At 41.7% G+C, this 14945-nt stretch overlaps 7 protein-coding genes across 7 annotated transcripts; 6 read left to right on the forward strand and 1 right to left on the reverse strand.

The window, feature by feature from the left end:
- Positions 1-4108: 4108 nt before the first annotated feature.
- J3458_004884 (uncharacterized protein) lies at positions 4109-5528 on the reverse strand. The gene is made up of 3 exons (XM_066118470.1): positions 4818-5528; positions 4710-4755; positions 4109-4621 (listed from the first exon to the last, which is right to left on the reverse strand). Exons 1-3 carry the CDS (start codon positions 4897-4899, stop codon positions 4348-4350), a joined length of 402 nt encoding a protein of 133 aa, XP_065975990.1. The 5' UTR covers positions 4900-5528; the 3' UTR covers positions 4109-4347.
- Positions 5529-7682: 2154 nt separating this feature from the next.
- Positions 7683-8962, forward strand: J3458_004885 (uncharacterized protein; the record flags this gene model as incomplete). Its single annotated transcript, XM_066118471.1, has 3 exons — positions 7683-8030; positions 8083-8461; positions 8512-8962. The coding sequence occupies exons 1-3, from the start codon at positions 7940-7942 to the stop codon at positions 8960-8962; spliced, it is 921 nt and encodes a 306-aa protein (XP_065975991.1). The 5' UTR covers positions 7683-7939.
- Positions 8963-9080: 118 nt separating this feature from the next.
- Positions 9081-9659, forward strand: J3458_004886 (uncharacterized protein; the record flags this gene model as incomplete). The annotated part of the gene is made up of 1 exon (XM_066118472.1): positions 9081-9659. The coding sequence occupies one exon, from the start codon at positions 9081-9083 to the stop codon at positions 9657-9659; it is 579 nt and encodes a 192-aa protein (XP_065975992.1).
- Positions 9660-10040: 381 nt separating this feature from the next.
- On the forward strand, positions 10041-10364 carry J3458_004887 (uncharacterized protein; the record flags this gene model as incomplete). Its single annotated transcript, XM_066118473.1, has 1 exon — positions 10041-10364. The coding sequence occupies one exon, from the start codon at positions 10041-10043 to the stop codon at positions 10362-10364; it is 324 nt and encodes a 107-aa protein (XP_065975993.1).
- A 2048-nt stretch (positions 10365-12412) lies between these two features.
- J3458_004888 (uncharacterized protein) lies at positions 12413-13010 on the forward strand (the record flags this gene model as incomplete). The annotated part of the gene is made up of 2 exons (XM_066118474.1): positions 12413-12424; positions 12525-13010. The coding sequence occupies 2 exons, from the start codon at positions 12413-12415 to the stop codon at positions 13008-13010; spliced, it is 498 nt and encodes a 165-aa protein (XP_065975994.1).
- Positions 13011-13055: 45 nt separating this feature from the next.
- J3458_004889 (uncharacterized protein) lies at positions 13056-14011 on the forward strand (the record flags this gene model as incomplete). Its single annotated transcript, XM_066118475.1, has 2 exons — positions 13056-13156; positions 13222-14011. The coding sequence occupies 2 exons, from the start codon at positions 13056-13058 to the stop codon at positions 14009-14011; spliced, it is 891 nt and encodes a 296-aa protein (XP_065975995.1).
- A 102-nt stretch (positions 14012-14113) lies between these two features.
- J3458_004890 (uncharacterized protein) lies at positions 14114-14500 on the forward strand (the record flags this gene model as incomplete). The annotated part of the gene is made up of 1 exon (XM_066118476.1): positions 14114-14500. One exon carries the CDS (start codon positions 14114-14116, stop codon positions 14498-14500), a length of 387 nt encoding a protein of 128 aa, XP_065975996.1.
- Between the last annotated feature and the right edge of the window lie 445 nt (positions 14501-14945).

Consider the following 14945-nt stretch of genomic DNA (forward strand, 5'->3'; position numbering starts at 1 on the left):
TAAAAGCTACGTAACTTTTATATTAATTACTTTTTAATTATACTTTATTATAGTTTCTTTTATAATTATAAGTTAATAGGGCTTATCTTTAAGTGTTTAAGGCAATTATAATCCATTAACGAGATCTAGTAAGATAAAATTTCCTTATACTCTACTATTAATTATTACCTAAATCTTTCGTTCTATTATAATTATATTAATTATAAGGTATACTATACTATTAATATTTATAGTATATAAAGACCTATTAGATCTTCGTTAAGAAATTAGTCTTAATTATAATAACAACTATTATTTTTTAATTTATTAATTCTATTCTTATATTATTCTTTAACGCGTTATTTTAAGCGCTATTATTAATAATTATCCTTTAACGTATTATTAAAGCTTTCTTAGTAATTGCTTAATCTACTATTTATATTAATTAAACTTAAGCTAAGTAAGTTACTTATAATTATATAGTTCCCTTTCTCCTTATATTATAAGGTTATAGCTTAAATAATATATACGTTATTCTTAATATAATATAACTTCTCGTTTAATATCTTTAAATTAATTTATTATAATTTTAATTATATTATAAGGGTTATTTTCCTTCTCTTTTATTCTCGTAGAAACTATTTATTACCTTACTTATTATTAAGGTGCATATAGTAATTATTATTATAATAAAAGGTTTAATTAAGAAGTTTATATTTAATTTTAAGTTTATTTTTCTTAATTAAATAATTCTCTTCTTCTTAGATTTATTCTAATAAAGGTTTACTTTTTAGTAAGGGTATTTAATATTCTTAAAAGTTATTAGGTATTAATTAGGTTTTAAATTTCTAATCTTTATTTAAACTAATATTATTTATTAACGTATAGTTTTCTTTATTACTTATTATACTAAGATTTCGCGTGGGTAAGTCTTTTTAATTTATAGTATAAAGCTTCTTACCTTTAGGGATTAGCTTTTATAGCTTTTTTAAGGCTTTACATTTATTTATAAAGTATTTAGTCTTATTATAATTATAATAAGTCTTTCCCTTTTCCTTATTTATAGCGTTAAGTTTTATAAGCCTAGCGTAATACCTATATACTATTAATATTTAACGTGGCTTATTATTATTAGATTTATTAAACCTAATATATAATTTAAATTTCCTATAACTTTTTTTATAATATTACTTATATAAACGATTATTTACCTTAATAACTATTTTAATAAAGTTATTAAATAACTTAAAATAATCTTCTTAATAAATATTATTCTTTACTTCTTCTTTAAGTTCTTAATAAAAGACTTTTATTTTAGGTTTAATATTTTAGTTAAGTTTTACTATAATACGTTTAAACTTCTTAATATAATAAGCTATAAATTTGGTTTACTTAAGTTAAGTAAGTTATTATATAGCTTTCTTATACTTATTAGAATTTTTAAATATAATAAGAAGTTATTCTTTAAAGGTTTTATAATTAAAGAAAATATAAATAACTTTTACTTTAGCTTTAGCGCTATACTTAAGATATACGTAAAGGGTTAGCTTTTATTATTCTATTACTTTTTTAGTTAAGAGATTACTAATATAAAGAATTTATAACTTAAGTATTATATAGATTTTTTTATTAACTTATAGGTAAGCTTAAGCTTATATAAGAAAGTTCCTTATATTACCCTTATAACTATCGTATAATTTAAGCTTAAGGAATTTTAATATATTATTATTATTAATAGAGAATATAAGTATAAGATTTTAAACTATTATAAGTTTCTCTTCTTATACCTTAAGTTTTTCGTAAAGATTATTCTATTAATTAAAAAGCTATTAATTTTACTTCTTAAGCTTAATAATCTTATTATAAAGGTACTTTATTATCTTCTTAAGGTTAATAGTCTTTCCGCTTAAAGTAAATATTATAAAAGTTATTATTACTTAAAGTTTTAAGGTAACTTATTAAATAAAATTAATTAAAATATAATAATAGCTTAAGTTTTAAGGTATAATAGGTTTATTTCTTAAAAAGTAAGTTAAGTTAAATACTATAAAGTAGCTTTTAAGTAATATTATAATAAGGCTATTAAAAGTATAACTCTTAATAGTAAAACTATTACTTAAATTAATTAATAGAGATTTAAACTATTTAATTATAGGAATACCTTCTCCTTAAGTACTCGTTTATCTCTTTATTATAATCCTAAATTAAATAAATCCTATTTAATCCCCTATACTAGATTAGGTTAATCCCCTTTAATCTATTAAGTTAAATTAAACTAATTCCATTTAATCCCCTTACGTGACCTGCGATCCCGTTAGGCCCTATTCTTATCTGCATGCTAGCGGCCTATAACGCCGGCTAACTGCTTTAAGTACCCTTGGTTCGTAACACTATTACTATTTATTAAAGCTTTTAAAGTATTATATAAAGGTTACTTATACTTATAATTAAGTAGCTTTTAGTATTATAATATAATAATTCTATTAGATTATTAATTAGCTAATTGAAATACTAATAATTTAAAAGAAAGTAAAGGGCTTATTACTCCCTTTAATTAAACTATTATTAAAATATATATTAAATAATAGCGTCTTAATACTTATAATATATATTCTTTATTCTTTCTTAAATATTAATAAAGTTACTATATTAATTAATAGCTATAAGCTGCTTAAATACCTTAAATAAGCCTATAAGGTTATTTTTAAAGGCGTTATATTTCTTATTATTTATAATTTATAGCTTATTACCCTATTAATCCCGTTTAATTTAAGCTTAAATAATAGTAAATAAATGAAAATAATAGAGCTACTATTAATAGTTTAGGAAAATAGCCTTTATCGCGTTTTTTAATATAAGCTTTATATTTATAATAATAATTAAAGAGGCGTAAATATTATTTCACTCTTCTTAAATCTTATTAAATAATATAAGTATTTAATAATAGTTATCTTTAATCTCTAATAATAAAAGAGTAAATATAATATTTATACTTATATTTTAATTAATAATAGCTATTATTTACGTAAGGTAAAGACTATAATAGTTAATCTTATAAGTGTTATTTATTCTTAAAATATTAGGAAAATACTTTTATTTCTTAAGGTATTTATTAAAGGTTTAAACTATAACTTAAAGCTAGCTCTTATAATATTTAAACCTATAAGGTAGATTTTTAGCTTTAAGAGCTATAATAAAGGCTTATAAGCTATTATAACCTTTAAGAAGCTCTTAATAAAGTTAAAAACAGTTATTAATAATATCTTAAGGTATAAAATAAGAGGTTTTTAAGCTTTAAAAGCATAAAAAGTTAATAGCCTTACAGGTAATTATAGCATTAAATTAAGTGATTTTTAATAATAGGCTTAGCTATTATAACGTGTAATAATAATAAATTAAATGTGCTTATAACCTAAGAGATTAACTATAATTATACGTGGAATTAATAACCTAATAAGTTTAAGTAAAGTTTATATTTACGTAATAGAATACTTATAATTAAAATAAGCAATTAACCTATCTTATTAAAATCCCTCTTTAAAGCCCTAATAATATTAAAGGCCTATAAGGGCCTTAATTACACATAAATAAAATGTACGAGAGCTAATAGCCTTTAGGCAGCTTATAATAATTATTACTAGATTTTTTTATAAGGCTTATTCTATTTTTAATACTAAATTACTATAAAAAGGTATAAACCTTATAAAATAAGTTAAAGGTTATAAATAATAGAAGGTATATAATACGTAAACCCTTATAATACGCTTCTTATTAAATATTATAAGCCTTACCGCTTAATATAATAGAATTATTATAATAATTAATAAAAGAAATAAAAGTAGCTATTTTAATAATTAAAAAATAGTAAAAATAGCTATAATAAAGGTATTTAAGAGCTTAATTAATTATATTAATAAATTTAATAATATAGTTAATAATATTAAAGAAGAGAAAAATTTATTATAATTACCTTATTATATACTATTAAAAATCTCGTATATTATAATACCCTTAATTAGGTTATAACCTAACGCGAAAAAAACGCGGAAATAATAATATATTATAATTTCCATTTAATTACACGTAAATTACATACGAGGGTATAGCAGCCTAAATGTGTGTCTATCATATTATGGGGTGATGTGGGTTATAGCGCTTATACATACAGCTCCCAATAGATAGACTCCTTGCAACCTATTAAAGTGCCAAGATAATGACTTCAAGATCTATGCCTATATGTCTATTATCAGGCCCAATGATAGCAGAGAAAGCCAAGGGGCCACACTTGTAAGCTAGATATCGAGGGTATTGCTGGCTCTTTTGGCCCCATGCCTCAACCGTCAAACCCAATAACCGTCATGACACCTATTATGCCTCGCATTCTCCACAAGATTTTCCCTTCTGCCGCAAAGATCTCTTGGACAAATCCCCCATTGGAACGGCGAAGCCCAATGCTTCCTCACATAGATAATGCGCCGTGCAATAGTACCCAAGTAAGCCAGCCACGAATCCAAACGCACCAGCCGCCTTCTGCATTCTCGAATACGTGTCATGATGCCCGTCCGCCTTGGCAAACTGCGACGCTCCGTCTAAAATAAGACATAATTCAATGCATGCAAAAATGGAGACGTAGACGAGATTTCTGTTTTCCAGGTTAGCCTGTTTCTAAGGAAGAGGATTGAAAGGCTACGTTTCGCTGCCCTGTCTGCGGTAGACGCATCCAAACTTACAGCCTGATGGAAGCTAGGAGAAAGAAAATATTGAGGACAGCCCAAACTGGAAAAAATCCTTCGGGTCAGCAGCACTCTCTGATTCACAAAATTGGGCGTAATTCTCACTCAAGATGAAGAATCCAAAAGCATTGTAGTACTCGGGAGTAAGACCTCCGTACGCGTCTACAACGCCAAACGATGGGATCATGAGGGCGCCATATCCACCGTAAAAGAGCCCTATTTCATAATGTCAGTCACCTCAAGACGGCACATGCTTTGACATCCGGGCTGGCGTCTTGGGTACCGAAAGCCGTCAGAACAGTTTAGGAGAACGTGTCCCCTTTCACCATTGACCATTGCCCACTGATGAGCAATCCGATGCAAGCAACGAAGCAGAGGTCCCCGACAAACATGGTCTGAACTGAAACCCCTCGGAAGTTCATCATTGCCAAGGAGACACTTAGCAGGGTCGTGGCAAAGCCGCCCATGGCCAATGGAGACTAACACAATCAGTAGATGGTTCTTTTTGCACTCCTCTCTTGGCAAAGGTATGTAAGTTCATATCGTACAGGATCAGCGAGATGGGCGTTGGGCTCCATGGGAACACTCTGGTGAGAAACAGTCGGTGCTGTGTCGACTTGAGTTTCTTTAGTAACAGGCATGATGATGTGCCGCGGCGTTACGGTTTATTGACAGCTTTCTTTATGAGAGAAATTTGAAATAAAAGGAGGAGTTGACTCGGCTTAAGAAGGGTGCAAGTATGTCGAGGATCAAGCAAGGACATGGCTAGTCACCTTCGGCCTTAGGCTGTGATTCCCGGAATTGGGGTCAATCTTTTGACCTCAATTTCAACGCACAATTCAGCATAATATGGGCGCTAGACTTAAATTAGCTGGATGTAACACATAAATTTAAGCAGAGACCTAATATTTTACACAAACCTCCGTCCATCCCTGCTCACGATGTACCAAGCTAGCAGGGGCAGCTTTAATGCCTGTAAAAGGCTTAGTTGCCAAGATTTACGTGAAATCTTTTCAAAAAAAATGTCAGTGGAAGGTCAGTAGCAGCTTCACGCCAATTTCTGTAATTGGGGTGACCGACATTCTTCTTTAAATAAAGTGAGCTTACTAATCGGATAACGGCAATGATAATTTGAGGCTCGCGATACGGCGATAATGATTTGAGGCTCGCGATACGGCGATAATGATTTGAGGCTCGCGATACGGCGATAATAATTTAAGGCTCGCGATACGGCGATGATAATTTAAGGCTCGCGATACGGCACGAAACACTAAATGACCTACCTACCTTACAAGGAGACTCAAGACACATAAGCCTAAAAAAATCACTGTGGGACGGTACAAAGTAATATTCCCACTTTAAATTGGTGGAGCATGTACTGACCAGGGTTAAAAAGTTGACCTCAATTTTTTGACCCCAATTCCGGGAATCACAGCATTACTACGAACACCACTGGGAATCAACCACGGCTTACATCTTCGCCCTGGGCGGCAACTTGATCAACAGAGAACATGTATAGATTGGCCCCGATCTCGCAGTTGAGGAGCCGAACAAGGCGCCACATTTGCACTTTATTGACTCTTTTTGTACTAGTGACCAGTAGTCGGTCTGGATGGCACTCGGCAGCTTATCTAGGCTATGAATGCGTGACTAATTACATATTTAGTACTTTTCGGGCAATTTTGAACTCAATGACTTGAAGCAAATATTTAGTCATTCCAACTAAGCCGCAAAGGAGAAATTGGGTCGTTAGGAGCCTAGAGTCAATCGTCTACTGCATTGAGGTGCGGCAACCGGCGAAAAGTTTTCTTCAGAGACAGGTACAGAATAAAAACAGCTATATATGTAATAAATACTAAATTTCATTCATACCTGTCAGGGAATGTCAATTGCTCTCTTCCCCGGGGCAATGCGGGTTTTGTCCGCCCATTCTCTTTATGGCTCATTTGGTCTACCGTAGTCAGAAAACGACATGAACATATTGAATGTAAATAGACTAACTCAACTTGGCTCCAGCTGCAGTTGATCGTTTTTAGGAAATTATTCATTCAGTTTACTACTAAAGAGCTCAGTCCTGGATTCTGCATATATCCTGTGTTATTTCTGGTGAAACGTTTACAAACCGATCCTTTCGATCGAATGATCTATCTTCCCCAATTAGAACCAGTAGTCTAAGGAGTTAAGGAGTACTACCGCGTACTCGGTAGTCAGGGGTCTGTTAGATGACTGTGGCATGATAAGAGTCAGGGTTGCGATAAGGGTTGGTCATGACTCATGGGTGCTGGATGACCTAATTCGGCAATAGCAATGGTCGAGTCGGGTCGGGTATGCATTCTTTTCCAATTCCGCTGTGCAAACTTGCTCACCGATGAACATGTCTGATTTAATCCAACAGCATGGGTCTGATGTACCAGAGGTCTCTCTTTAACTCACGAGTCAAGCCGGCTGGGGGAATTCCTGGTCCCCCTCATAGCAGATGTCGGTCCCTTCTTAGCAAAACTCGTCATCAACTGATACCCTGGCAATTCTCGCCCCCCTAAGTAACCCCAACCTAGATATGTAACCTTTTGAACCCTAACCTTGATGTTAACCTTACTCCCTACTGGGAATCGACTTAGAATTTGTTTTAAATCCATTCCTGGTAGGGGGCTGATATCTGCTGGTAGGGGGCCAAGAATTCCCCATTATAATTGATCCACAATGGCCTTTTCAAGAGAGTGTAGATGACCCGACCATTGCTCGCCTACCTGACCTGACCCGACCATTGTAATTGACCTGACCTGACCATTGCTATTACTATTTTGGGTGGAATATAGTGGAGTTATAGTGGAGCATAGTGGATATCCCTCCAGGAGTTTAGCTGTTAGGGTTAGTTAGGTGAGGTATTGGGGTTAGGGTTAGTCAGGGGATATAATGGCGAATTGGGTAAGACCAGTGGTCAGGTCAGGTCAACTACAATGGTCGGGTCAGGTCAATTACAATGGTCGGGTCAGGTCAGGTAGGCATTCTCGCCTTTCAATGGGGGGGCCAGATGTTTACAATACACCAGACTCGTTCTCGCGTCACCGCTGGTTTTTGCTCGAGACCCACGTGCCACCCAGTTTCGCTCCTTTTTCTACCGGAATAGCAAGTTGACCGTTTGGATTAGGCGACTAGATACCATCAATCGCACGTACGCGCCTATATCAGCAATACATAGCTCACTCTGAGCTGATCCCCGGAGCGCAATGTCGACTTCAGCTCAAAGAGCCACGGATGCTGCCGCCAAAGCTAGAGCTTTGGGCAACGAGTTGTACCGAGCAGGCAATCTCCCACAAGGTAAATACATCTCTATACGCGTCATTGCGCCGCCGTCTGACGTCTTTTCAAGCCGAAAAAGCATACAAAACAGCTGCATCCCTGGCTCCCGACGACCCGTCACCCGTCTCTAATCTGTCGGCTGTGAGATATGAGATGGGTGACTACAAAGGTGCCATTGCTCACATAAGAGAGGCGATATCACTGAACGACCCTGAGACCGATAATAGCGCTAAGAATGATAAGTTATACAGCCGCCTGGTCAAATGCTTCTTATACGTCCTTGACCTTAACTCTGCTAAGGACACCGTGTCCTGCATTAGCAACAGTCAGCTCCGAGCCGAACTAGACGAAACTGTCGGATCAATCAAGGCTTTATGGGTCAAGGCTCCAGACGAATCCATTCTCAGGAGACAAGTCCTCGACCAGATACCACGGTATAAGCCGTCCATGTATGTTGTCCCCCTTTCCAACGTCATTCGCCTGCTAACTTAAGGTCAAGGCAGGACATGCCCGAGTATTACTGCGTAGGCTATGACCACATAGAGGAATTGACTGAGCCACTTGGAATGATAGGCACGAGGAGACGAGACATCTCAATCCTCTTCGCCGGCTGCGGAGACGGACGTAACCTCTTTTCCGCTATCCTCTCCATAGCTTACAAGAACGCAGAATCGCGCCGCCCTTCCTTAAGGAAGCTTCATTTCACTGTACTAGATCTAAAGCCAGCGGCACTAGCCAGGTTACTTATCTTTTTCAATATGATGGAGCAAGTTAACACGACAATTTCAGGACTAGTGCCTGGTGCCATGGACGGTTATCTGACCATGGCCTACGTCTTCAGCTGTCAAATTATCCCACCGTTCGTCGAGGCCAAGCTCCAGAGCAACATCAAAGAGCTCATTGAAAGGCTTGAGGGTAAAGCTACCCCTCTTCGGTTTACCTCGGTCTGAGAGTACGATCTGGAGCCTCTTCTTCGAGTCCTTCGTTAGTGGTAGCAACCGTGCGACGGCTTTTCCAATGTCGCCGACATGCGTAGACGTATAGAGCAAAAAACAACGGCAGATCGATATGCAAACAGCTTCCCTTATAGGCCACGCCCTAAAGCCTGGTCCCAGAGAAGAGAGAGAGGAGTTTAAGAGATTTCAAACATTATTGCCACTTATAGCGGTTATGAAGCGCCGCGAGCCCAAGCTAGTCGAGCTATTAGTAAAGTACCGATCGTCAGGCAAGGGCAAGAAACTATCTCAATACATCGATTTAAACTGGAGATTCAATAATACACTCATCGACTACAACTATACGACTAGAAGACGAGAGCAGGGGAATAACGTACCCCAGCCGTTTAAGTGTCACCCTCTGAAAGTAATGGAGTCGATGCGTGTTCTAGACTCCGCGGGAAAGGCTAAAACCAGCTGCATCGAGAAACTTGCAGACATATTCCGCGCCTTCACCGTCTATGCAGAGATGCTTGACCCTGGCAAACGGTTGGTCGTGGAAGTGATTGTAGGGGAGATGGCCGACATTATAGACCGCATGCGCTACAATTTGCTGGACCACCGCTTGTCACCCCCGAAGAATAGTTATGCGCCCGATCCGACTCTGTTTCCTCGGACCTTTGACTACATACACATGAGCAATATCCCGTAAGATTTGTACCTCCTTGCCGCTACTCGAGCACATGCAAAGTCTGACAGATGAACCCAGAGACTACATCGGCGGCCATCTAACATCCTTCTTAACGGGCCGGCCGCTTCTCAAGGAAGACCAGCCATCTAGCTTGCGGTTTTCTAACCTTCTTAACCCTCTCAAGTTTAAAGATCATAAGGCCTTTAGTCTAAGTATCTACTCATATACGATAATAAGCGCATCCGCTAGCACTTTATGCTTACGAAGCGTCTAGGCAAGGTTAGGAAGGAGGACTTGCCACCCATAATTAGTATGCTCCATAATCCGTTTACATTCGAGAAATATATGATATGGGACAGAGTACTAAGGAGCGCCATGCCTTTCCAGAAACTCCTATCCAAGATGGAGTTTAAGAAATGGGTATACAGCCATTTATTAAAGATTTGCCTACCGCATCCGCGGCTAGTCTTTAGTAACCGGCCCGTGTACGCGCCGCTTAACCTCACCGCTCTCATCCATCTCGTCATCGGCATGTTCAAGGTCGGATACCCGGCGCATTGGCTAGTCAGGATCCTGTCGTGTATCTGCACCAGCGTTATTACGACCTCGGCCCGGCCGCCCGAGAAGCGAGTCTACAATCCCGCGCAAGTCAACGCAACTCCTCCAGCCAAGGAAATTTCTATACAGCCCTGGGTTACCGAGTTCACCACTTTGCTCAGCATATAGCGTCGCCTGCTACCGTTTAGGATTGACTCTTCACTCAGCGGAAGTCTAGTTCCGCTCAAAACGATACATCAGTATAGTATCACTTTTCCTCCGTTCCCCGCCATTAATAACGCTAGGCCTCACTGTGATCTCGTCTTTTGGAACACCGAGGTGGGAAACATGGCAGAACGTTTGTATTCTATATACAGCCTCTTGGACGGCAGCGGGGGAGGAGACAACTCCAAGTCCGCTAGAAATATCCGAGAGAAAGGGATCGTATGCGTGACCACGTTTCGTTTCATCACGGCCTCTAGAACGGCTGAATTTTAGATGCGGGCCGATGAAATGGAGCGAATAAGGGCCGGGAAATGGCGTGCTTTCATCTGGCGGACAGACGAATGGGAGGCCTCGACAGACGGCGTAGATGTCTCCAGTGGGGTGACGACGGGCAAGAAGTGGACAACAGAGGCTCTTTTGGAAACCAAGCCCGAGGGTACATGAGTTTGGAGTCTTGGTCCGAGATTAATATGTCGCGGCTGGCGAGCAAGTCTGGACACCTTGAACTGTCATTGTCAGTCGGTCGGCACGACGAGGAACACCAACACGCGTATCCCGGCGCGGAATGTGTCACGTTGGCCTACTACTGCGTGAAACTACGAGCAAGAAACAATGGACGTTGGGCTATTCTCTTGGGCCGGCCTGTGATACAGCCCGATGGCGCGTGGCCCTGTCTCACATAGCCCTGTCTAATTTGACCTGTGTACAGCACTGGTCGAAAAGAGACTCGACCGGGTTTGTCACGGACGTTGGATACTTTCGAGCTAATACAAAGGCCGATGTGAAAATGTAAAAACGTATCATTTCTCTTCAAGTAACTACGTAGCGTCGGCCAACGACACATGTCCAAAAACCTCTTGAGTCGTCATCACTTGCCTTTGTCATCACACCGCGCGCTGTTGAACACGAACAATTCATTCGCACCATTATCTTCCCGGCTTTCCTAATCTTGTGGCGCGAGATTCGTAACCGACAATGAGGACACTAGTAACCAGTCATTGTCTGGCAGCAACAGACATTCCGTTTCTTCCCCTCGCTTAAGCTTGATGGAGCTGATCGCAACCTTCCACCCTCGGGCGATCCATCTTCCATCGGACAATTTACCCAACCCTTCTCAAAGGTCCTTTGCGGCAACTTGTGTATCACGTAATACGTCCTGTTGTGCTACCTCCAGCGGGAGAGCCTCGGTACAGAGCGGTGAAGTATATTTCCTCTTAATCCTGCACACATTCATGGAGCGGTCTCTGTGGAGGCAAATCGCCGCCATATGAGCGAACGAGATCAGCCTACCGCGTTCCAACTGCACTACACCATGTTGTCAACGTCCATCTTTCCACAACTGACCATTTTGTTGAAGACAACAGGAAGCTGAGCAAATACCCATGCCTGTCGGGGGTGTTTTGGCCAACATCCGCTGATGTGGTGTTACCACAAGCAATTTGACTTGGTATGGGCGAGCCACCCGACTCCCACTCCGCGACAATACCGGAAGTTGAAGCCCAACAAACCACGACATGACTCTAACGCATGGCAGGTAAAAGCTTGAGGGCAGTCAACGCCGAGAAATTCCCTGGGCGTTTCTAAATATGGCACAAAAACCAGTCACCCGTCCTCGAGGCAAGACAAGTCCAGCCAGTAGGTGCTTCTGCCGTCTACACCGAGGTTACTGCCGTCCCGAGGTGCTTTACATATGTGCTTCCGTGATCAGCGGCTGCATTTATACCCGTCGGTCTGGGGTGGCGGTACGTAGGCCAAGTATGATGGACATGAGACATTGAGGACGACATATATGTCGTGTGCCGCTGTCTACCCCTCAATCAAAATGTGTTGTATTGCGATCATGTTCCGGTCGGGACTGTTATAATGCTTCTGCGAGCAAAGTTATAGAAATACACGACATCTACTCCGGGGAGACATGTCTTGCCACGGCGCTGCGCGAGTCGCATACAGTCTCCTACTACACAGCTCAGCAGGTTACGGGACTCCTGTGCCGAGCTCCCCTAGTCAGAATCATGAAACTAGAGGTTTGTCACAGGTCATTGAAAAGACATTTCTGCTCCTGAAGCTTCGGAACGGCTTTGGGCAGTTCACCACGCGGGCTCCTCCTGCTAACAGGAGGGCCAGAATCTCAACTTCACGCTTCCCGAGGGGACAACCAACCATGGCGATCCTCATCTGCTCTGTTTCCCCGCGACGTGGAACAGCATTGCTGTTTTCATGATAGGCAACTATCTTGCTCACGCAGCAACCGTCAAGACGCCGCCGGCAAGCTCGCCCTTTGCAACCGCATGGATCATGCTGGGGGCGCTCCTCGTGCCCTCAACGGGCCTCGTCTTCGGCATGTCGGCCTTCTACCAAGCCAGAAAGGGCCACGGAGAGTCCGGGCTGCGAAAGGCCACTCTGGAACGCGCGCTCTGCATGTACGTGAGGGCCGATGACTGGTACAGCAAGCCGTGCTCCAGCAGCCGGCTCTTGCAGGTCAACGCGACGGTCGACACCTCGCCTTTTTCCGGGAAGCGACTGAACAATCCATCGTGGCGTCTGTTTGACGGAGTCTCCAAGCGGGGAGGCCCGCTCGTTTGGTCAGTGCCGGCACTTTGTCGCTTGTAATTTAGTATTTCGTTTGACCTGACAGCCCGCCATGTGTTCTGCCTGATGAAGGCAGTTGACAACAACAACGACGACGACGACGACGACGACGAGCAACAGTCGGAAGAAATGCAGCCGGTACCTGAAGATGTATCGTTGTCGGACAGGTATGCCTCGGGAACCCTCCAGTTGCCAAATAGGTTTGTCGTTGCTCATAAGCTTCATCTGCAAGTACGGCTGTTGGGCAAGGCGGGAGCCAGCAGCCGACCGAAACGGCCGTCATTTTCACCACGCGGGCGTCTAATCTAGTCAACCCAGACTCTGAAATATACGTCGAACCCCCGCCTGTTGCAGGATACGTGCTGGCCTACATGCCGGTCGACTCGATTGTAGATCCTGTTGCAGAACCCTGCCCCGGGCTGAGGACTCTGGGCTTGCTGACCAAAAGACGAAACGCAACCAAAAGCTTGGTTGCGCTCCTGCAGCTCTGCTTCTCTGTTTTCGTCCTTGCTCGGGCCCGAGGGGACCAGGTCGCCTTGTATGGCGTGGCGGCTTTTTCTCTCAGTGTCGCCCCCTACGCCGTCATGGCTGCCGTCAACCTGCTTGCCAACGCGTTTGTCCCGCAGTACGACTGCTTGTTCCTTGTCGAGAACGACGTCATGCAAGAAATGAGGTCACAGCACGGCTTTCAGTTTGACGGCGTGGCTGGCAAACTTCGACAGACGGAAAAGGGCGAGGCTGTAACATTGCATCCGCCGGGCGAGGCGGACGAAGGCCTGAAGTCAAGTGGGTTTCTGGGATTCCCGGATTCCAGCAAGACGCGCGGCTGCGGGTGCTTACTCCGGACGAAGCCATATCGAACGGCGTCCTACCAGATGTATGCATCACAATCAGTGCAACCCAAGAGACTGAGCGCCTGGGTCGCCGGAGGGACAAGTACCTCCAAGTTACAAGGTACCCTGCAGTCCGGCAATGCTTACGTGGCTTTCCTTTGCTGTGACTCGACATCTAACAAAGAATAGTATCACGCTCGTCGGTCTTTCGCCTTTTGCAATCATCTCCATCATATCCAAGATGGAGCTTGGGCGAAACACAACAGCCACGCGGGCGACGGTGCAGTTGATATGGACTGGCTACCAACAAGTGCTGGGAGTGCTCATAGCAACCAAGCTATTCCTAGCCCAGGGCAGGGTCGCAGTTCCCGCGCCGATGCTTCGACAGTTTTGGTCCAACAGCAATCGGCTGCTGACTCCGGAGTTGTTTCGTCGGCTCGGCTTTCACAGCAGGATACATGGGAGCCTGCAGCACCGGATGATTCGTTTGATGTACAGACTTTGGATTCATGCCAACACCCTGCCGCTGATGTTGTTGACGCTTTTGCGATATCCCTTTGCCGTCGGGGATCCTTTCCAAACCACAGTCTTCTTCGCATGCTTCGTTCCTGCTATCTGGGACTTGTCATTGTTGGCAGGATGTTGAAGGAGTATGGCAACTGTGTCCGCGCGTCCTAACAAGCAGTTTGTGGACTCGTAGTTCACAAGCCGTCAAGTACACGGCACGGGGACAAGACAATGTCGTGGTTGAGTGGTAGTAGTGCATCATGGGTGCTTAGGATCGTTTCTGCCGGTGCAGTCGACTTCCGAGACGGGGTTATAATTCAAGACGGTAAGGATCGGGTCGCCATGATGACCGACGCGGGATAGGAAGAATAGTTGAATTTTCAATAGGTGTCATCAACGAAATGAAAGCGAACCTGGGTACTGGGTGGCCAGTGATTACTTTCTTCTGTTGACAGATATTGACGAATCTTTGCCACCCCATGCCAAAACTCTGATGCAGCCAAGCGCTGCCAATCTCTGGTTAATCTGCACATAGTCTCGACAGGCCATAACCATGTCCCCCATACTTGCTCAGACTTGGCAGCACTGATGCACAAATATGTCTGACGAGCTAGTA

This window comes from Metarhizium acridum (assembly GCF_019434415.1).
Source record: "Metarhizium acridum strain ARSEF 324 chromosome Unknown scaffold_31, whole genome shotgun sequence".
In the NCBI taxonomy this organism is placed as follows: Eukaryota; Fungi; Ascomycota; class Sordariomycetes; order Hypocreales; family Clavicipitaceae; genus Metarhizium; species Metarhizium acridum.